At 37.2% G+C, this 24,781-nt stretch overlaps 1 protein-coding gene across 1 annotated transcript in view; it reads right to left on the bottom strand.

The window, feature by feature from the left end:
- The window catches only part of LOC115429107 (probable flavin-containing monoamine oxidase A), a 131,335-nt gene that overhangs the window by 93,028 nt on the left and 13,526 nt on the right, over positions 1-24,781 (bottom strand). Inside the window, exons 5-6 of the mRNA XM_030148358.1 lie at positions 18,378-18,535; positions 8,875-8,964 (exon numbers count right to left, since the gene is read on the bottom strand). Coding sequence (XP_030004218.1) covers positions 8,875-8,964; positions 18,378-18,535 — 248 coding nt within the window. The remainder of the gene's footprint in view (positions 1-8,874; positions 8,965-18,377; positions 18,536-24,781) is intronic.

The raw sequence follows: 24,781 nt of genomic DNA, 5'->3' as shown, positions 1-24,781 counted from the left end.
CCAGACGGTCTCATTTGTGACAAGTTCTTCCACTGCACAACATTACTGTGCAACAAAGAAAGCTGTGGTCTTCTGAGAGGGTAAAACAGATCATGTATAAGGCTTTGTACTTGTATAAATTAATTTGGATTTACTTGACATAAAACTACTACACCACTGTTACAACCCTCAGTTCATCTCTGGATTAAGGTTGTTACTGAAAGTCAAAGGCGGTCGTCTTTTTCTATTCACAGCTCTTCCACCTTAAATAGAGGCTTTAAGGTTTCAGCTCAATATGCACTCTGCTTTTCTCTCCTGAACCGACGCTGTTCTATCTGTGGGGTTGTGTGTTGGTGGCAATGGGGCCTTGGTGTAACATGCCCTGTGGTCCTTAAAGTGCTCAGGTCCAGCGGAGGTGGACTAGGGGCTGAAAATAGGCTGTACCTGTGAATAGGAGCATAAATGTGTTTGACTGTCAATAAGTGTTAGCCCTGTAATAGACTGGCACAATGTCAGCTCTGCAACCTGCATCTTTCCCTGTGCATCTTAGATGTTTTACAGGTTGCTTTGACCTTGCATGTAATTGGCTGTTATATCACAAGAGAAAGGAGTATTCTTTAGTAGAACTGTTGTTTCCGTCAACAAAAAATATCCAAGGTTGTCATGAAATGTACTGAAAATATAGTTGTAATCAGTGTTGGGCAGTAGCGTCGCTACTTGTAGCGAAGCTAGTAACTTACTACGGTTCTCCGTAGCTTGGTGGTAACGTCACTATTTCCTGAATCAAGTAACATTTCAGTAGCTTAACTCTTTTATTGATCAAGTAGCGTGGTAACGACCACAGAAGTTATTTTTATATGGATTAACACAGTGGAGAAGCAGTTTGTAGTCTAGAAGAATTCTATTATATAATGCACAACACAGCACTTCAGATCATTCAGAATGGGGTCACACACTCTATCTCCACAAGACTCATTATAAACCAGGCATTTCGCCTGGAGTAGGTGTGGTTCATTGGAATGTCGTCACGCACATTGTTGGAAGTGCCGTGCCCGCGCTTATGGATTGTGTAGCAGAATCTGGGCAGTGATGGAGCTTTTCTCCACTTCCTTACTGATGTTCCGTACCTCCTGCAGCGTCGTTGCTGTAAGTACCAGTGAGCGGACAGTGGATACAGGATGGAGTGGACCAGGTGCGTCATGTGGGGCTGACTTTCCATGGAGGAGTTGGAAATGAGACCTGCACCGCACACCCGGTATCACCCTGGAGCACCTGTCAGATGACGCCGTTCACTTCAGTGCAGAGGGAAACGGTGTTCTGCTGAACATTGGATGGCTGTTGGCTGAGGTGTGTGGACGTTGATCACCACAAAGGCTCGTTTCAGAGCTGCCAAAGAAGAACTGCTTCAAGTTTCTAAAGTGAAGTATGCTATTAGAGCCTTTATGTTCATAGACCATTATTATTACCCTTTTTGAAAAAATGTGAGCCCGCATGACATGTGGTATTTGCTTGATAATGCACTGAATTGTGCAATCACATTTATTGTAAAGCGTCTTTGAGTACTTAGAAAAGCGCTATATAAAGCCGATGTATTATTATTATTATTATTATTATCATTATTGTGTTTTTCTGGAGGGACTGATTTTTTAAGCATAGCTAAGACATGGCTTTAACATTTGTGAGGCACAAGTGTTAGAAAGAAAACTGCTTCCTGCTTCGCAAAAGTTAGGTAGAACATGCCTTTTCAAGGCTATTAGAGCATTTATGTTCATAGATCATTATTATCACTGCAGGACAACACATTTGACTCGAGCATTGATTTTCTCTCCAACATATGTTGCAAGTTAGTTCAGCTGGCCACGAGGCCACCTTTTTTTTTTTTTTTTTTTTCCAAAAGCTATTGTTAATACTGATTTTAATACTGACCATAAGTCTTCTATTCGTTTATAAGACACCTATGATAGCTCTTCAGTTTTCATTCTCTTTTTAACCACAGGCCTAGATAGGAATGTTTGCTCTCAGTCAGTTTCTCAATTCTGCATGTTTTCTAAGCTACTTTGTCTCTAATGATACCACAAGATACAGCATAACCCAACTCCTTAAAACTTCCCAGGACAACTCCAAGGTCTTGCATTCTTTCTGTTTGTATCTTATTTTCTTTCTTCTGCTTAGCAACAGCGTCATACATCATACTACCCAATCACATTTAAGCTTAGCACAGGCTGCTATAAGTTAGACTGACTTCCTGGACAGGTCAGAACTGACTTCTGACAGAGGGTGAAGCTTTGTTTGTCAGTTTCTCACTTGTGCACAATAAAGGAAGGCCTGATTGACAACCAATCCATTCTTCACAAATTTCTTTGTCGTTTACACCTCCACGACACTATATTTCTTAAACAGTTTATTTCAGGTCCAAAGTTATTGTTCCCAGGGATGCACCACAACCTGAAATATATGTACAAACTTAAGTTGGCGGTATTACTGTCATGGCTTCACTTTAAAGTCACTCTGAGTAAAAACTGGTACAATTCACCCCATTCTCCCCTACTGGCCACACAAGCAGACTGCATGAATGTAAATGTATTCAACATGAGGAAAACATGGTGTTTCAGTTATTTTTGAACATTTATTTAACTAAAATACTTAAATCTGAAGTTGACAATGCATCCTTGTTCATATTTCACCTTAAATAAATCATTCTCTTCCACACATCAAAACCAATCAGATAAACTCAAAAGTGCACTTTCTGTTATGTACACAATGTGCGTCATGCAGGACATAGAGCCCCGCCCCCAGGGTGAAACACCTGGCTTTTAGTGAGTCCCCTGTCTGCACTATAGACATATATACGTAGACTGACTGCTATTGATAACCCAATGGAATTAACTTTGCATGAACATGGTAATTTAAACATGTAGTTTCTTATGTTTATCGCCATGTTAAGTTGATGCAGCTTAAAGTAGCTTCACATGTAGTGAGCTACTTCTGTGGTGTTTGTGTAACTTAGCTTCCTACATTTGACTGGGTGGGAGCTTCTGTGTAGTGAAGCTTCTTTCATGGCAGAGTAACTGGTAACTTGGCTCACTACATTTTACAAGTAGCTTGCCCAACACTGGTTGTAATTAGGGATGCACCGATACCACTTTTTTCCAGACTGAGTACAAGTACGAGTACTTACATTTGAGTACTTGCTGATACCAAGTACTGATACTAGTCCAAAGCAAAAATTGGAGAGTTGAAATTTCAGGGTTAAACATTTGAGAGTCAATTTTCACTCTCAAAGTGTAGTTTTAACTCACTGTGAGTTAAATGTCACTCAGAGTTGGGGTTAATGAAAAGAGTTAGTCAAGCCTGTGGAAATTAACTCAGGAGAAGTGTTGTTTTGCGTCTCTCCATAGTTAATTTGCCTGGCCCCTGCATTTCAAACCAGGTGAACCTGTGCAATTTCTATCAGACTGTCACTGTCAGAGAGAAAAAAGAGGAAAATTAATTTTCTGGTATTCTCCGTCTGGGTATGTATCCGCCAGCACCTGGAAAATGGATGGAATGTACACGGAGGACGGACAGAACGCTGCGTCCGTATCTGTTTGTGTCTTTAACGTTACTTGCAGTCAGCGTTACTTTTATCACCGTCATTTATTTGGTTAAATCTCCACACTCTTCACACTCCACACACATTATTCCTCCTCCTCATACCTGCTGCACTGAACTGGGAATGTCACATGCCGTAAGTGGTATCGGTGCAGTGTATCAGATATCTTTTACGAATACGAGTACACACACTTAGTATCGGAGCCGATGCCCAATACTCATATCAGAATCGGTGTATCCCTAGTTGTAATTATCAGTAGACAATGACTTTGATGCCAACCTCTGAATCTTTCCACACTCACATTTCATCTTTTTCTTCAAATCTCTATGTTTGTACTCTTCTTTGGAAAAAAAAAAAACTACTTAATATATATTGACGCATTCCATTATGTGTACTGGTATGAAGAGGAAGACTAGTGGATATCAGCAGGGTACGATTTGTTGGGGGGGATAAGGGGGGATGAACCTCACCTCTGGTTTTTACATTCATACTTCTGCTGAATAAATTTCCTCCTCGTGGGGGGGGGGGGGGGGGGGGCAACCAACCAATTGAAATAACAGGCAGGTTGTGACTGAGTTTTCTTACACCTATATCCTACATTACTGGCACTGAACTCACCTGAACTGAACCCAGTCTCAGAATTTGTGATCGTCCCCATGCACATAAATACATTATATACCTTTCCTATTGCTCTCTGCATATATCGACAGGCATGCCTGCAGACCTGAATTCAGAGTTACACACGCGTCCACAGACCTGGGGGGCTTAGGGGGTCCGTGCTGTACGAGTACATGCAGATCATGCAGCCGCTTATAAGACGGGGTAATCAATAAATTGTAATACCAGCGGCTGGGGGGAGATGAATGAAACAGGGGAATAATATGTAAGAGCAGGTGGAGGGAGTTCATAAGTACTGTACGTACCTCTCTCTCTACTGGATCTTTAGGTTTTAGGTTCTGTTTTACAGTCTGAGTTGCCCATTTGCCATAATCCTCTCCCATGTTGGTGTGATCGGCCCTTATCCATGATCCTGAAACTTAACTAAACCATCTCCCACATCGCAGGTGTGGCTGCCGTAGAAAATTAAATGTTTCATATATTTTTAATTTGGATTAAAGATGAATGTCCAACTGTTTGACATGTAGTAGGGCCTACCATTAACTTAAAATAGAATTAAGCCTGTTTTGTTTGTTTTTTCATGTTTTAACCCCCCACCCCACCCCATTTTTTTGAGAAATCGCTCCCTAGGTCTCACTAATTCTATATGTGCTCTGTTTACATTGGTACGTGTACGTTTTACGCTTGCACTGATTACATTAATACATGTATGTTTACATCGTTTACCCTGTTACCTTTACACTGTTTACACTGATACATGTATGTTTACACGTTAACATTGTCTATACTGTTATACTTGCAACATTTAAACTGTCACATATGTTTACATTGTTTACACTATTACATTTGTACATTTTTACACTACTTTTACATTTTAAAAATGTTACCCTTTCATACAGTATATCTAATTTCACATATTTTCGATTGCATACAATCTTATATTTTTTAGTACATGTCTGTATCTTATTCTGTTGTTATTTAGATGTAAGTGCACTGTCGCTGGCAAAGACCACCTGCAATTTTATTGCACAACTGGTGTATTGGCAATAAAGCCTATTCTATTCTATTCTATTCTATTCTATTCTATTCTATTCTATTCTATTCTATTCTACTAAAATGTAAAAAAAAAAACAAAAAAAAAAAACACTGAAATATTCTTTGGCCATATCACCAAATCAGTAATGAAATACGTTTTCCTGGACAGGTTTCTATATATGTTTCTAAACTTTTGTAGATCACTGATGAGGACCTTTTCATACCTAGTGGTCCAAACCAAGGTCTATGGTACTGGATGCAGTTGGACCACTTAGTTTTGCTTTCACACTGCAACTTAACAACATATATAATCTTACATCCTCATATTTATATGCTATGTCTCTCATTTATAGATGATACTGCATCTGATGTTTGTATGTTGTTGATTTTGCCTCATTTTTTTTTATTTTTTTTTTTTTTTTACTTATTCTGTTTTCCCTTCTGTTTGTTTTTGGCAGTATTAGCCTGGCAAATATTCCTGTAACTGGTCACTAAGTCTAAAACACTCATTAGATAAACTGAACTACCTCCTTTGGAAGGCACCATGATCCAATGGACAGATTCACAACTGAAAGTTTGGTTTGGATCAAACTGGAGAGTCCAGAAGTCTAGATGAGCTGATGGCCAACATTCTCCTTTGGTGGAACATTTGGGATTTTTGGGGTTTTTGGGAAAGGTTGTGGTGCATTTGGCCATGAGAAAAAACCTGCCTATATAAAGACATCTGAAGAAAAGTTATATAAAAGTATATAAGGTATGGCTTCAGGAATATTATGTTCCACACTGCAAAACTCAAAATCTTACCAAGTGTATTTTTCTCATTTCTAGTCAAAATATGTCATCACACTTAAAATAAAACATAATCACCTAAAGCAGGGGTGTCAAACTCATTTTAGTTCAGGGGCCACATTCAGCTAAATTTGATCTGAAGTGGGCCAAACCAGTAAAATAATAACACAATAATATATAAATAATGTCCACTCCAACTTTTCTCTATGGTTTAGAGCGGAAAAAAAAAAAAAAAAAATTACAGTATGAAAAGGTTTGCATATACAAACTATCCTTTCAAAAGATGTGAATAACATGAACAAACTGAAAAAATAAGTGTAATTTTAACAATATTATGCCTCAGTTTATCATTTACACATGTACATTATAACTTACAGATCACAGTGGATCTACAAACACACAAAACATTTAATAACAGGCAGAATATTATTAAAATTGTACTGACTTCTCTTAAGACATTTCAGGTTATTCATGTTTGTTCAAGTGGGTCACTTTTTTTTTTTTTTTTGCAAAATTATACATTGTTTTAGTGTAAATACATAAAAATATTTACATTTACAAACAGAAAAATTTGGAGTTGTCATTACTTATATGCTACACAGCAAAAATTGGAGAGTTGAAATTTCAAGGTTAAACATTTGAATCAATTTTCACTCTCAAAGTGTAGTTTTAACTCACTGTGAGTTAAATGTCACTCAGAGTTGGGGTTAATGAAAAGACTTAGTCAAGCCTGTGGAAATTAACTCAGGAGAAGTGTTGTTTTGTGTCTCTCCAGTGTTAATTTGCCTGGCCCCTGCATTTCAAACCAGGTGAACCTGTGCAATTTCTATCAGACTGTCACTGTCAGAGAGAAAAAAGAGGAAAAATTAATTTTCTAAAAAAATGCATCAGCTTTCTTTGAATCATCCTGTTCACATTGAATTTTAAGTCATTTTTAACGGATTCACTTTTTTTATGATTAAAATTAACACTAATTTCAGAGTGAAAATTAAGTAAAATGAGTGTTATTTTTGTCACTTTCATGGTGTCAATTTAACTCTGTTTGAGTTAAAGGAGAAACTCTGACAGTGTAAATAATAAATCCATATGGGTTAATTTAACCCAGGTCGGTGAGCTTATGAAGAGTGGCTGTGGTTCAGTTGGTAGAGCGGGTCGTCCAATGACCAAAGGGTCGGTGGTTTGAATCCTGGCTCCGACTATCCATGTGTTGAAGTCACCCACTGGTGTATGAGTGTGTATGAGTGAATGTGAGGAACTGTAAAGCACTTTAGGCACCATGAAGGTGTAGAAAATGCACTATATAAGTTCAGTCCATTTACCATTTTTGAACTCTTGTGAGTGTTGGTAGTTAAATCAGTCAGTGTTAAGTTAACTCAGGTTTCTGAGTTAAAGCAACTCTGGCATAGTGTTAAATAATTAACTCCAATGAAAATGTTAATTTAACTCTGTAAAGTGTGGGCCTATATAAACTCTGAAAAAGAGTTAAAATCAACTCTGTGGGAGTTGATTCAACTCTCCAATTTTTGCTGTGTATGATAGTATTTTACTGGTCCTGCCCACTTTAGATTGAATTGGTTTGAATGTGGAACCTGAACTAAAGGTCTGTCAGTATCTTAGTGTAATTTTTGCATTTCACAAATTCATCCCAAGGGCCAGACTGGACCCTTTGGCGGGCCAGATTTGGTCCCCGGGCTGCATGTTTGACACCTGTGACCTAAGGAGTAGCTTTTCAGTGAGATATAAAAACAAATTTTTAGACAATAGATCTTGCAAATCTTATTTCAAGAAATCTTACCAAGAAAATTTTCACTCGTTCCATTGGCAGATTGTTTTTTGTTTTGTTTTTTTGCTTAATTCAAGCAAAAAAAGTGAAAATTATATCTGTCAGACTTCTTGAAATAAGATTTTCAAGATCTATTGTCCAAAAATAAGTTCTTATATCTCTTCCAAGTTACTCTTTAGGTGATTATGTCTTATTTTAAGTGTGATGAGGTATTTTGACAAGAAATGAGAAAAATACACTTGATAAGATTTTGATTTTTGCAGTGCATTTGTGGTCATAGATCCTCCTACATCTCATATGTTGTTACTTTAATACACAGTTATGAAAGACAGCTCAAGGATGATAACTGGATGACACAGAAATGTGATCACAGAAATGCTGAGGTGTTATTGTTGAGGCGTGCGCCAGTGTCTACTGGAGGGTATTCATGGGTGAGTTTGCTGGTGTGGTTGGGTGCTTTCATTGACCTGTGTCATCTGTTCAAATCCAACAAATCTCCACATGACTACACTGAGTTACAGTGGTTTGAACAAAACCAACTGATTCTTATATATAGTCTTGCTGATGTTGGCCAGCAGTTAAAAGGCCAGATCAGCTTAAAAAAGACTAAGTAACATCCCAAAACACAAACACATGGAATGGAGACAACTCGTGAACGCTTGCTTCAGCTTCAGTAAGTTTGACTAGTCTAAGAAATACTGTGATTTTCAACTTTTTCTCCTGTCTCCAGTGATTGTTGACAAGAAATTAAATTTGGTTTAGTTGTTAAATATTACATTTGCAAGTGTTCCAGGCTTTGCAGGTAAAAACAAGAAGCTCGGCGTCTCTTATGGTTATCCCTCCCATTAATCAAAATTACATAAACCTGTAAACAAATGAAGTAAATGTGCTACACGAAGAGGAGGTGCACTGGGTAAAGGTGCATGCAGCCTTCTTGGCCTCTCAGACGTGGAGAAGAAAGACAGCGAGGCGGAACAGACAGTGGCTTCACAGGAGACGGCCTGTTTCCCCACCGAGGAAGCTGTTATCTCTGTGTCGCGCCTCATCAGTCCCTGAGTGAGACGTTACTGTATCGTACCTGCCATATGGCCGTCACAGCAGAACCCAGCCGGACATTCTTCCACCCAATTCGATCTGCCAGACGCTCTGAAAGCTGTTGGGTGCCCCCCTGTGGAGAGACGGATATTACATGTTAAGACAGCATTAAAACCCATGGGTGGGCTCCATTCCTGGACAGTGACAGCTAAACTTAAAGGGCTATTTCAGTCAAATCACAGAAAATTAAAGATGGCCGCTGCATGGCTATAGCACGGTGTGGAAAATATGATGAAGCATTTAGTTTGTGATGCATGATATCGCTTTAAAAAAAAGACTGTTGTTAAATGTTTTATTGATCAGTAAAATAATTGAATAATCATCTAGAAACAGTGAAAAAATTTCCCTCTATTTTGGTGAGTCAGAAGATGACATATGGTGGCGCATCGACGTGAAAGGATAACAACCTAATATGGTAGCACACGCATTTTAACCCTTTCATGCATAGTGGTCACTACAGTGGACAGCTATTCTACAGCTGTTCTCTTGCATATTCATAGGTTTTGTTGTTTTAGTTCCATATATTCTCTCCGTCACACTTTGAGATTCTGCTGAATGAAAAGAGCTTCTTAAATGCAATTATTATTATTATCATTATATCAGCCAACACAGTGGACGCTTTAGCATCATCCCATCCACTGCAATTCACACCATTTCTGTAACCTTGCTGTTCTTGATAAACCTGATCTGAAGAAATACATTTTAAATCAATTGCTAATTGTTATTAGACTGTAATTAACACTTTTCTTAATCAATTTTTTTTTTTTTTTTGCATATTATCTCCATGACGTTAGGAATAACTAGTATTAGAGTATGTTAAAATGTGAGAAAACATCAGATTAGCTGCATAAAGAATGTTTTTGTTTCATAGTTTTTCTTCTTCCTACTCCTTTTTAAGTGTAGATGAATGATTTTGGAATTTTGAATTTGCATTTATTCTGTAAATGCTCTAAATAAACAAAAAAATAATGAATGAATGAATAGTTTTCACACAGTATATCACTTTCTGATGATGGGTTTTAAAACCATGTTTCTTTGCTTCAAAAATTAAACGCATGGTGTCCAGCTGAGCAGACGTTTTTGTAACTCAATGAAAAACAGGTTCATAAAAAAAAAAAAAAAAAAAAAAAAAATTAAATTGCTTTTTTTTAATGCCTAAAGATGAATAAAAACACTCAGGAAACAAATCTCAACTCAGGTTCTCATAATTCGTGCATGAAAGGGTTAATAAAGCATACTTAGCATGAAGGAATATAGAAATACAGTCACTATAGGGAACAGCTACATCTTCCCATTTACACCTAATTTCATTTGATGGTTGGTGATGTGCCACAGTGGGTGGGAGGCTGAAACATCAGTCAGGAGTGGAAAAAAGTAAAATGACAAACTATCCTTTCATAATAAAATATTAGTAACTTGAAACAGACTGAAATGTCTGAAGAAAAATAAATGCAATTTTAGCAATATTATGTCTCATCTTATTACATGTGTGCATTAGAATTTACTGATCAGAGTGGATCTATAAAGGCACAAAACATAATGACACAACAGGCAGAATACTGTTCAAATTGCACATATTTTTCTTTAAAAATTTGTATTTGCACATGTAAATTTTTGGTCAATTTTTCACATTAAACCAAGCAGAAAATTTGGAGTTGTCATTATTTGTAGGTTATTATTATATTATTTTACTGATGAGACCCACCTGGGATCACATAGGCCTGTATGTGTCCCCTGAACTAAAAGGACTTTTACACCCTTGTTTATAGAGTGTGACTTTCATCACAATTTTTTCTTTCAATTTGTAAAACCCGAGTCATAGCCTAATTATCACTAATCTATTAGTCTTTCTTTGCTTACTCACCTCAATCACTTCCCTTACGGTGAACAACTTTGAAGATGACTCCATCATAAACACAGTCCACTTGTTTACATAACAAACAGAAACGTCTGTTTTTATCTGCTGTATGTAAAGTGTCTTTGAGTACCACGAAAAGCACGATACAAAAAAGTACTATTATTATTATTATTATTATTATTATTATTATTATTATTATTATTATATTCCGATATTATTCCGAAATTATTCCGATATAATTATATCAGAAATTTTGTTGCAAAGTGCATTGTGGGAATGGGAATTCCATGCAGCAGCAATTTTGCTGTCTCTTGGTGAGTGGTGAACCCAAATGTCTTCTTTACCTCCATCCACTAGACTCATTCGTTAAAACCCTGGTGGACTGTATGATTTTATGTTGAAGCGATCGGGCTCATTTTCTTGTTAAATCTATGAGAAACTGCTTTCGCTTGGTCGCCATTCCCACAATGCACTTCACGACAAAATTTTCAGAAAAGCCCGAGTGACGTTTCAGTTTGTTATGTAAATAAGCAGACTGTGTTTATGATGGAGTCATCTTCGAAGTTGTTCACAGAGAGGGAAGTGATTAAGGTGCGGAGGCATGAAAAGACTAATGGATTAGTGATCATTAGGCTATGGCTGGGGTTTGTGGAAAGTCATACGCTGCTTTAAAGTCTTCAATGTCATTTTTGCTTCTCACAAAGTCATCCCACAGGCTGGACTGGACCATTTGGTGGACTGGTTTTGGACCAGGGGCCACATGTTCGACACCCCTGCTTTACATAGAAAATGTTTTCTACAACTGTGTTTTTTTTTTGTTTTTTTTTTAAATATATAAATATTGATTTTGCTCTCAGTCAAATTTCATACAAATTTATTGGAGCAGGCATTCATACAGAGGTTACCTATAGTCGTAAAGGCCGCAGGGAAAGACATATAGAGTAATTCTGTTTTCTGACGTATTACCTGTTTTACACTGTCAAGAAACCAAAACTTTGTTTTTTGCAAAGTGATGTTGTACAAGTAGAAGAGTGTCAATTATCATGAAGAAGACTGTTCAGAAAATTAACCCAAAATCTATAACATACTGTCATCACATGTAAAAACGTTATCTTCAAACTCAATTACATAAGGGTATTAAAGGTAGTAAGTAAAGGGAATTATGAAAGTATGAAGAGGAAGTGTTCATTGGGCAGTATAACTGTCCCTGTCCTTTTTTTGGGATTCATTCTATTCTTTCATGTTGCATTTTACTACTGTGCATGTTTGAGATCGAGATTATTTTAACTTGACATATTTTTTTGTTGTTCAATTTCACTGTCCTGTGACAAATCCAAACATTTGTATGAAGTCTGTTTTTATGAACTGAGAAAAACAGGACAGTTTTCAGCTTTGTGATGGTGTATTTTCAGCAAATCTTCTTTTTTTTTTTTTTTCAAATAGCAAATCAAAGAAGTGTTCATTTAATTTAAGACGTGGGAGCATTTTAAAGTCAAAACACAAAGGAGACACTTCATGCTTCAGTTTATTAGCACATTTGAGTCATGTGTTTTACGCTGGACACGAAAAGAATGAGAAAGTGCAATCTGAAAAAGGAACTAAAGCTTCCAGATACATATGTAAAAAAAGTTAACTGATATTTGCTTTTGAGATGTAGCAAGGTATGAGTATAACGTTGCACCAAAATAGAAATACATAATTAAAGCAGACGTACCTCTGCTCTTAACTTTATTACAGGGCTGGTGAATCTGTATGTATTGACTTGTGCCTTGTCTTTATTGATTCATAGGAGATACCTTTTATTTAAATAAGGCGAGAGTTGACAGAAAATAAATATCGCGTCGCCCCGAGACACTGTGGGTATCATACAAGTCACTTTTCCATTGACCCTCAAACTGCGCAAATATAACCTGCGCATAAAAAAATTTACCTAATGGAAAAAAAACAATTTTGCCAAAAGTAATTTTTCGATTAAAAGTTTTTGCGCTGGCAAGAGGTGGTTTTTCGGCCATAGCGCAAATGGTATATCACGCAAAACTGCAATGGAAAGACCATTTTTCGCATCTAGAGTCAGGTGAATTAAAAAAACGGATGTTGACAGACGTTACAACAAGCAAAGAAGAAGAAACATGTCGCTGTATGTGTGGACACACCAGGAAACCCAATCATTTTTTAAATTTAGTACGAGATAGAGGGGTAATATATAATAATAATAATAATAATAATAATAATAATAATAATGAATATATCTGTAAATAAACACCATATTTACGTTCGTCACCATGTTTATGGAATGACTTCTCGTGTCATCTCGCGATAATAAATAAACTAATCATCACATTTGTGATTTAATGGAAAAACCGACATTACGCACTTCTGTTTTTTCGAGATTTAGTAAATATCGGTAAAGTTTTGCACAGATGTCCAATGGAAAAGCCACTACTGTTATTTCTAAAGTACTGCTAAAGTTGTATTTTTCAGAATGTCATCATGACCTTGTACTGAAATAAAGATTTGAGAAAGACTCAAACAAAATGAATGAAAACTCTATTGAAAACCTCTTTGTTTTCTCGATGAAAAAGCCTATTCTGGTTCACAATTGAAGCGGTACATTCATGTCACTGACAAGAGTTTCTTCAAGAAACAGTTACTGAGAAAATCAATGGAGCAACTGAAATCAAGTGAGGGAAATGTATTAAAGCACGTGGGGCTACACAAGTCTTAATACTGTTTTCTCCAAGGCTGTATTTGTTTGTCAGTCAGAGATACAAGGATTGTGAGGGAACAAAAAGCAGCCCCCAAGTTTCACAATATGGAACTGTACCATTCACTAAGGATGGATGGGTTAGACAGGATAATTCAATGCAAGTCTAAATCAGTACATTTGAAAACAAAGGTGGGATATGTAAACCGAGACAGGATGTTCTGACTGTGTTGGGGGATCTGATCAGTTTTATCTATGTAGGAAAGACATTCTATGCACGTTTCATTTATATAAAAGCAGCTGGACATTGTTAAATCTGAGGTAAAGTATACAGAGTCACGAGAAAAAGAAATAACACCCTCTGTGAGTATAATAGTTCTACGTATCAGGACATCATAAAATTATCCGGTACTCACAAGGTTCTAAAATTAACAAAAATTCAGCCAAGAATTAATTACACCCCATGTTTTAAAAACATGTAGATTCACCTTTAGCGGCAATAACTTGAGGTAATCATTCTCCATATGATTGGCCTATATTGCTTCAGTGCATTGAGATTTGTGGGCATTTGTTTATGAACAGCTCTGTTCACATTCTGCCTCTTAAACACTGCAGTCCACAGAGGAGTTTATGGTCGACTCAATGACTGTGAGGGGTTCAGGTCTTGTGGCTACCAAAAAAAAAAACTTAAAACAAATATCACCTGACTACCATTTTGCTGGACAGCTGGAACAAGGTGTTTGTGTTGATTTTGACCCTTTGCACCGACGTCACAGTTATCACGTGACTAGGGGTTCAGCGCCATGGTGGACAGCAAAAGCAACACAACAAAGAAAAAAAACAAATGAGCAATGGATTATGGCTACCAGCACTGAAAGTAAAGTTTTGGAGTTGTCCTGCGAAGTGACTCACCTTACTGGACGGCAGAAAGAACGCTATTTGGAGAAGCTAGCGATAGCAGGGCTAGCTACTGACCCTTCTCCCTCCTGATGTGTTTACGGAGCTAGCAAAATTCTCCAGTCTACTGGAGTCTGTACCATTCTGTTCTAAATGGAGTGTTCCCATACACAGGTGCTGATCTAAAAGCATACTAAAGTCTGGACGCTTTCCAGTTCTTAATCTCAGGTTAGATTACTGAGTCACTGTACTGCGCTCACGGCAGAGGAATGTATCTCATAATGGTAAAGGAAAGATACAGCTAATGTTAGCTAGCTAGCTGTGTAAGTTTTTAACATGTTTTCACCAGCATGCCATCAAAACTCAAATAGACTGTAACCAAAAGCAGCTGTAATTAACTAACACTGTGTAATAATGTTAATGGTTGTCATAAATATCCTACAGTATTAGCTCTGTTGTTGAAGTGTCTGCCTTTCTACAGTCTACACACAGTAATATGTACAGTTCCACCACTAGAACATATGGCACAACATAATGACAATAACAGTATTTCATAGAACAGTGTAGCTGGTTAAAAAAAAAAAAGAAAAGCAGCCACTACAACAGAGCTAATATTGAAGGCTACTTACGACAGCCACTGGAACATAGTGGCTCATAGTAGTTAACCCAGTCTAGCCACCTACCTAGCATTTGGTGGAGCTAACGTGCTATCGACGTAAACAGAGCCTGCTCTATCTGTAATGTCAGGTCCATCATATCCAGGCTCTGTCTGGAACCAGCTGAAACCATGGGTGTCTGTGAAGAAGGATGGAACCGTTGTGTGCGACCACTGTACGTGTAAAGCAGGGCTAAAAATGAACAAAAATGAGAACGTTCAGTTCAAATTCCATATTAGCCAGTTTGCCATCAAGTGTGCAGTCCGGCACTTCCACCGTCCGTCATGGCGCTCGTTTGCAGCGCGTACAGAGCGTGACGTAACATGCAACGGGTCAATACCTATGTTTTTGTGGAGTTGTTACAGTCAAACACCATCACTTTGGTCTCGTCTGTCCAATGAAGTCTTGTGGTTTGTTCAGATGCAGCTTTATAAACCTAAGCCATGATGTAATGTTTTTTTAGAGAGAAGAAGATTTGTCCTGGCAACCCTTTCATCAAGACCAAGCCATACTTGTTCAAAGTATTTGTAATGGTAATGTCATTAACACTTAATATGCTTAGTTAGTTGGTTAGTTGGTTGGGTGGGTGGGTAGGTAGGTAGGTAGATAGGTTGGTTGGTTGGTTGGTGGGTTGGTTGCTTGCTTGGTTTTACTGATCCCAGACTAGGGAATTGTAGTGCAGCATGACACATGGTAAAAATAGAACACAACAATAAAAATATAACACAAAAGCAAACACACTATACATTGTAACAACCCCAGAGCAGCCACCTTTGCATTGACAGGAACAACTCTACCCTGACCCTCCACATAACCAAGGGCAGCTTCAGCAGAGCTTGACAACATAATAAATTAAGTATAGAAACAGAACTGGGTAAGAACTCTAGATGTTCAAACAGTAAGATGCAACAATAAACTATAATGTGCAAAGTAAAATGTAATAAAATAACATTAAAGTGCGTAGTGAAAATAGGTTTATGACCTGAGTTTAGAGGTGAGTGTATTGTAAAGCGAAACTAGAGTCTGACATGTAGCGCTTAGTGGTTTTTTTTTATTATTATTATTTCTTTGAGAATAGCATGGTCTGATTTTAAAGTGAATTTACAAGGACTTTCCATCTTTCTTGAATGTGTTTTATTTGTAAATGTTTTTCTCACTATAGAATAATAGACTTCAGATTGTTTGGAAATGGCCTTAGAACAGTTCAGAGATTGAAGGGCAGCAACAACTACTTCTCTAAACTCATTGCTGATGTTAGTAATAATGGAGTTTGAATAGTTGGAAACGGCCAAAACTTTTTCTTTTATGGATGTGGTAGCACTTACTTACATATGAGAAATCAGGGGTATTTGTTCTGCAACACTACTTACCCTGTTAATTCTAGGTTGAAAACAGTAAGGGTGTGTTTGTTTCACTCAGTGCTTCTCCATTTTGCAGTGGTGTAATCCAGGGTATATGGCAGTATATGGTGTATACCTACTTATTTTTCAGTCAGCATTGGGTATACCCACTTCTAAATGCGAATAAGAGACAGAATAAATGTCTTTCAAAGGAGTGGCACATATCGAGAGAACCTACTTTCATGGAATACATAATGCTGAGGTAAGTTTTAAGGTGGTTTCCAAATGAGTCACTGCTTTAAACTGCTAGAATCTTATAATTTGTATAAACTTTTTTAAACTACCATATGACTGTACATTTAGAGAAGAGATTTTAGTTAAACTGTGTGAGTAGGCTAATGTTATGAAAGGCTAACGTTATCCTGTGTTTGCCTCATGTTGAATACATTTACATTCATGCAGCTGGTTGTGTGACCAGTAAAACCTACAAACTGCTCCTGTTCAAGGCATGATAGTTTTATAATAGTGAGCAAATACTACTGATGGATTTTTAGGTAAACTAAATAGAGTAGTCTGACGTCACGGTTTCTAAAACAGGACATTTTTCTGGATTACTTAAAAAAATTAAAAAAAAAAAAAAAAAAAAAGGCAAAAATCAAGAATATACCCACTTCTCCAGGGACCACTACACCACTGCCATTTTGGCTTCATTTTTGTTAACCCTTTCATGCACTAATTATGAAAGCCCTAAGGTTTTTTTCCTGAGTGTTTTTATTCCTCTTCAGGCATGAAAAAAACAATGTGACTGAAAATTTTCTTATGAACCTATTTTTCATGGAGTTCCAAAAATGTCCGCTTGACACCATGCGTTTAATTTTTGAAGCAAAAAAACATGGATTTACTGATATATCATGTGAAAACTATGAATTAAAAATATTTTTAATGCTGCTAATCTGCTGTTTTCTCACATTTTTACAAACTCAAATACTAGTCATTACTCACTTCATGGAAATAATATGCAAAAAAAACCCACCAACTTTTTTGTTAAAAAAAACCCCCAGTTAATTACAGTTTAGCAACAATAACAAGCAATTTTTTTGTTTTGTTTTGTTTTTTGTTTGTTTGTTTGTTTTTTTAGTTTAGTTTATTTTGAATATGCAACAAGACAAAATAATCTTACTTAGTCTTTAGAAATAAAACAGGTAGTAAGAGGTCATGGAAAAAAAACAAAAAAACAAAACTTATACATATACATGACTTCATTTGCACATTCGAAAAGGAGTGAGAGGAAGTCTAATTTATTTAATCCCCACCTCTTCAACACTCAAACATGTTAGTGCAGATCCGGTTTATCAACAACAGCAAAGTTACAGTAATGGTCTGAATGTCAGTGTATGGGATGGTGCATAAGTGTCCACTGTGTTGGCTGATATGGAACTAAAACAGTAAAACCTATGAATATACAAAAGGACAACTGTAGAATAACTGTCCACTGGAGTGACCACTGTGCATGACAGGGTTAAATAAGTAACGACCCAGTCGAATCTGTTGTGAGTTTACACTTGAGGTTAGATTTAAATAATTTTAGAACCTGGGGAGGGCCATATGTTTATTATTATTATTATTATTATTATTATTATTATTATTATTATTATTATTATTATTATTATTGTTATTATTATTATTTTGTCCTGATGTTTTTTTTGTTTGTTTGTTTTTTACCTTTATTTAACCAGGAAAACCTCACTGAGATTAAGAATCTCTTTTTCAAGAGTGTCCTGGCCAAGACAGGCAGCAGTACATTAAATAGTTACAGACAGACTTCCATACATAAAACAAATACACAAAAAGCACATAGACAAGTCAAACCTTCCAAAGTTAACTCTGCAAAAAGTGCTCATGAAATGTAGACAAAAGTGCGTCAGGTAAAACATCTGCACCCAGATATCTCCCTCTCTAAGTCATACATGTATAAAACCATAGAACACAAGAAGGGTGTAGTTTCTTTTTTTCATGACAGTTGTTGTGTACCTTTATCTTGGACTCCTGAGCACAACCCGGTGAGCTCTCCAGCAGTTGCAACACCCCTCCAGCTGCAGCAGAATACATGAGGAAGAACAGCAAGGACATCTGGGATGGCTCTATGCCAAACACAGACCTGCTGGCCACTCCCATCTCCTCTTTAAGTTCTGCCAAAGAAGATATATATAAATACATATCTAGTATCCAGAAACAGCATAGTTAAAGGACAGATGAAAGGATGTACAAAACTTGTACAATAACGCTTCTTTGTGTTTCGCCCGGAGGAAGTAAACCTGATACAACGTTGTATTATTGATTCAACATAAAATGCTTGTAGAGGAAAATAAAGCAGTGGATATTAAATGGGAGGATTTGTTAGACAAATGTATCCTCGGGGGGAAGTATTTTTCACACATTTACACAACTACATTTGATGTCAATTTTACAGCAAAAATTAATTTGTACACACTTGCTTACTGGGAAAATGCTTAATAAATGGGGCACTCGATGAGGTTTATAATATACTTTGTCAAGAGAAAGTCGAGTCAGGCTTTTATTTATTGCAGGAAACTCGCACTATTTTTACATTAACTTGCATCAGTGTTTGCGATTCAGATTTATAGCAGATCTCTACACATAACTTTTGTTGCTTTAATGGATGAAGGAAAATATACGAACATCTTCATTTTGGATCAAAAAACAGTAGATACACAGTTAAAGCTCCAGAACACAGTATTTTGTGTACCACTGGGCAGATGGGAGTAATTTTATTATAATTTAGGTGAAACTACCCTATTGCACTTTTTGTTTAATCTGGTTCCAGGCTTTAACATTTGGACCAATCACAGTGAGGAGATTATAGAAACAAGTGATTGACAGTTGAAATGACCAATCACTGTCAAAATGTGGCTCTAACACAGACATCCTCCAATCCTCTCCTCGCCTCGACTTCTAGCTTTAAATCTCAATCCCTCCTACTAAAGACAAGGAAAGGAAACAACATGTAACAGCATATTACATCCTTGTCTTGGAGTCATCTTTTAAATTAAATGCTAGTAAAATATGAACCATGTAACCACTGCATCATCTGATATTTTCAGAAGCAGAACAGTCCTTGTAAATCTTAATCATTTCAACTTACAGTGGCAGAAAAAATTATTAGACCACCCTTGTTTTCTTCAACTTCTTGTTCATTTTAATGCCTGGTACAACTAAAGGTACATTTGTTTGGACAAATATAATGATAACAAAAATAGCTCATAAGAGTTTAATTTCAGAGCTGATATCTAACCATTTTCCATGTTTTCTTGATAATAATCATTATCATTTAAGTTCTTACATCAATAGCTATGGCAGTGTTTTTCAACCTTGGAGTCGGGACCCCATGTGGGGTTGCCTGGAATTCAAATGGGGTTACCTGAAATTTTTCTAGTAATTAATAAAAAATTAAGAAAAACTTGCTAATGAAAAAATATATGATGAGTTGAGAGAGACAATCCTAATCCATAAAAGACATGACAATCTGTGAAGCAGAAACTGAAGCACTGTGGTACTGTTTATCTTTCAAATGTTCATTGTGGTCGGTTTCAGATGCTGCAGCTCTTTCATAATTCATAGTTTGAGTTCTTGTTTGTTCAGTATTAATTGTCAGCCTTGTAAATCCAAGCTGGACTGACTGTACATATTCTGACCAAGGAAAATAAAATTCTCACTTTGTGCAGTAATCTACACTTGGCTTTACTGCCTCCGTCCATAATAATATACATTATATAGACTAAATGTCATCTGAAATTAGCATTTATTTGCAACATAGTAGAGCAAGCTATTATATGATCAAAAACAAATTAATTTTAGCAAAAAAATGTCTCCTTTCTGGGGTCACCAAAAATTTGTGATGTTAAAATGGGGTCACGAGCCAAAAAAGGTTGGGAACCACTGAGCTATGGCATCGTACTGCCAAAAACAGTGCTTTTAGGCATTCCATGTTTTCTTTTCTGTCTGGTTTAGTCACATGATACACACAGGAGTTAGTACTTGATTGCATAAACATTGTTTTTGATGACTTTGACGGTCTAATATTTTTTTCCATGACTGCATTTCACAACATGGAATGATTGTCTAGTAGTCTATGTAGAGATGCAATACTTGTTTTATTTAACTCACACAAGTTCACACAGTAATTGAACTAAATCTGAATAAGGAAAACTTTTACTTTTAGAGTCCTGCTCCTGCCGTGGATCAAAGACATGTGTCCCGATCACTGAAAAGACTCATGCATCCTCAGTCATAGACCCTCCTCCAAATCGCTCCGTAATGGCCATTTCAGGACTTGAGACATCCTTGAGGTAGGTTCAGTTGAATCATTTCTTTTATCGTCAGTGCTACTCACAGCATGTTTCTGTATTTGGCTGATTTGCAGCAAACTGATGGTGTTGTATTAGGTCTATTTGCATATGCTCTCCACTATCACACGTTAAGCTAATTATAAAACACCAGCAGGCGTGACATTCATACCGTCACAACTGAAGCATGACTATGCCGCATTTTGAGGTTCAATTTAACTCCAGCATTGGAAGACTATAACCAAAAGTTCAACAATGTGCCCGCTTTCTTCAAATCAGTAGCATCTGATTTAAAACAACCTACCTACCAAATTCTGACTTCTACTAGCTGAAGGAATTGTTTTTAAAAGCAAATGGAAATGGATTTAGTAACCAACTGATGGGAAAACCTTCTACTAGAGATGCTCTGACACATCTAATAGAACTTTCTTCATTCCAAATCCCATTAAACAAAACAGAAAGAAACAGTGATAATGAACGAAACAGTTTGATTTTCCACAAACATCTTTCATTTTCCTTTTCTGAAATGGCAGTTACAACATCTATTACAAAACAGAAAATGTTCTTTTTTTCATTTGACTTTTTCTATGCTCAATGAATCGGGCTCTAATTATTACTGAAATTACTGAAATAAACTTTTTCACACCTCTTAAAGACTTATAGCAGGCAACAACAGCTACTCTCCAGCCATTTTCTTTTAATTAATAATCTGTTTAGTGGAACAATGATAAATAAAAGCTGAATGGTGTGTTTTGTGAATGTTGTATGTTGTTACTGACCGTGCTAAAGTTTCTGTGCACATATATGTTTATCAGTATGTGTTCAGATATGGATATGGGTGTATAGTACATGTTTACATCTACACTAATCAGCCATAACAATATGAAAACTGACACATGGTATTAGTATTTCAGTGGGATGGATATATTAGGCAGTAAGTGAACATTTAGGCTACGTTCAGACAGCAGGTCTTACTGCACAATTCAGATTTTTGGGTGAGATCAGTTTTTTTGTGTGCTCGTTCATATTACAAATTAAATGTGGCTTCTATCAGTTCTCAGTATGAACTGAATGCGACCCTGAAGCAACCCACATGCGCAAAAGAGGTCCTGATGTAATACGTGAACACGCAGCACACACTGTGTTTACAGAAGTAAATATGGAGGCATCTGATATCAGTGTGTGTGGCACTGATGAAGTTTCTCTACAACTGAAGTTAGCACCATTACAGTCAAATAATTTTAAGTAGAGGATTAAAAAAGAGGAGAGCCAGGTTTTTTGCTGTGGCCTTTTGTGGTGCAATGGCTGCTACGTCTGTACAACGGAGTATGTGGATGCAGAGTCGGAGTCAGGAGTGATGGGATAGTGATGTTAGCGGCTACACTGACTTCATTCATAATTTTTGAATGACAAGAAGAATGTTTAAATATATCTGTGACCGCCTCTCCTTAACACTCACGACAAGACACTCATCTCTAGCGACCTATATCTGTTCACAACAGTGGCGATTTCTCATAGACTGCAAGGGAAGCCCGGCTTCCCCTAAAATTACGAAAATCAAATGGTTAAATATGTTCGGTTGTGTTGACATTTTATTGACTACAAATGTGTTAGAACACGTTCATCTCAAAGATGAGTTCATTCAAATCAGCTTTATCACAAATCAACGGACGCGATGTTGTTCACTTCTCATACATTCCCGTTGTGCTGTTTTCTCATACTATCTCTGCTCAGTGCATTTGTCTGTACATGCCGGGCGTCTCTGGGCTTCAATGGGACTGAGTGGAACAGTTTTTTTCATTGCCTCAAAACTGGACTGTAATTGGATAAATGCCACGATGTTGTCCCGCCCCCGGACGCAGGGCGTCTCTGGGGGTGAATGGAGCTGTGGGCGGAGCTCGGCCGGGCTGGACGCCAGAATCCCACATGCTGATTGGAGGATCAGTCGAAAGGCTGAATCCCGTTTGATTGACAGCTGTTTTCAGATCTACTCCTTCACTGACACAGTTCAGTTTAATACCGTCGCGCATTCTGCTGTGAAATGGAGAGAGAAACCACTACGAAATTACTCGTTCATTTCTTCCACTGTAAATAAAACACACTCATTGGACTTCCTTGTTTCAATTTAACATAATTTCAGCATTTTCTTGTTTCAGTTCCATAATTTAATCATTTCTTGTTCGACTTTAATATCGTTTTGTAGATAGTTAAATCAATCATACTGTCAGCTAGGTTGGAGTGAAAGGAGCATCTGTTTAAAAAGGCTGAAGTCTTACACCCACAACACAATGGGCCAAGGCAATCTGAGCAGCCTAGCTCTGCTGGACATTCAGAGGACACTGGTCCAGTCCCTGGAAAAGACGTCTACTTGGTACGATAAGGTCACTGAGCATTTTCTTAAAAAGGAACAGAGGGCCGAATGTATGTTTAAATAACTTGACTTTTTTGTTTGTTTGTTTTGTTTTAATGTAAGCCGACAATGAGCTTCCCCTGTCTGAAAGACGAGCAGCCACCACTGGTTCACAAGCGTGTTGCAGTCGGGCTGTACTGGCATTTCAATGATGTAAAGGTTGGATAAATGCGACCTGGCTGTTACGACTGACATCACATTACAAAATATCCGATATGTATTGGATTTAGTACCACATATGAAAGTGGCCTGGGTTGGATGTGAAAAACTCAGATTTGTGCTGTTCAAACTGTGTTTAACAGGTCAGATACAGGTCAAATAGCGGCAAAAATTCGGATTTGGGCCACATTTGGCTGCAGTCTGAACGTAGCCTTAGTCATCAAAGGTGATGTGTTGGAAGCAGCAAAATAATGTGTGCAACTCCCGTGCCAGGGGGATTTAAAAATGAGCGCGGGCTGTGTACAGTAAACAAACATATCAACATGACCCAAAAGATGTCAAACTGGGGAGACGCCGAGATCTGTGAGCATTTGTTACTTCAGGTGAAGGACTCTATCCATGCAAACATTAGTGGAAAACTCTGCAGAGGTTAGCAACACCACTATGCTTGGGGTATTTCCGATGTGCAAGTTATAAGTCACACTATACGCTGTGCTGCGTCACCGCCCCTTTGATTCCAGAACACAGGTCCGATGTGTAAAAGTCAAGCCTGTCTCACCTCTGTTACTCCTTTGGCTTGGCTGTGGAAATTGGTCAAAGGTGGCAAAAAGGTGGAATCATCATCTCACCTTTTTTCCAGGATCTCTGTGTAAAAGTGGCTTATATTTCTTTTTCATCTAACAGTGGAGTTTAAACCCCTTTAGCCCTATCAGCCTGCCCGCGGGCCGAAAAAATTATATTAATATTCATCTACTATAAAAATATAATAAATCAGGACAATGGATGTTTTTTTCAACTTTTGCTCAAATTTTAGACCCTAATGTTAATAAAAGTACATCAAAAGTGTATTTTAGTGCAAACTTTAAGGTTCAAACATGATTTTTAATCTTTTTGGGTGAAATATACGCTATTAAAAATCTCCAACACAAACAATTAATTTATGCATATCATCGTCAATCCAGCCGGAAAAAAAACAAGCGAGGATAAAAAATTCCAATTTCTCTTTTAGTTTGTTACAGTTTACTCAGGCATAGTAATAGATACAGGGTGGGGAAGCAAAATTTACAATGAACATTTAGTTGTTTTTTCTCAGCAGGCGCTACGTCAATTGTTTTGAAACCAAACATATATTGATGTCATAATCATACCTAACACTATTATCCATACCTTTTCAGAAACTTTCGCCCATATGAGTAATCAGGAAAGCAAACGTCAAAGAGTGTGTGATTTGCTGAATGCACTCGTCACACCAAAGGAGATTTCAAAAATAGTTGGAGTGTCCATAAAGACTGTTTATAATGGAAAGAAGAGAATGACTATGAGCAAAACTATTACGAGAAAGTCTGGAAGATACTATTAAAGAAGAATGGGAGAAGTTGTCACCCGAATATTTGAGGAACACTTGCGCAAGTTTCAGGAAGCGTGTGAAGGCAGTTATTGAGAAAGAAGGACACATAGAATAAAAACATTTTCTATTATGTCAATTTTCTTGTGGCAAATAA

This window comes from Sphaeramia orbicularis, chromosome 12, assembly GCF_902148855.1.
Source record: "Sphaeramia orbicularis chromosome 12, fSphaOr1.1, whole genome shotgun sequence".
Classification (NCBI taxonomy): domain Eukaryota; kingdom Metazoa; phylum Chordata; class Actinopteri; order Kurtiformes; family Apogonidae; genus Sphaeramia; species Sphaeramia orbicularis.
The sequence above is the reverse complement of the archived record's forward strand: the minus strand, read 5'-3'. Positions and strand labels throughout refer to the sequence as shown.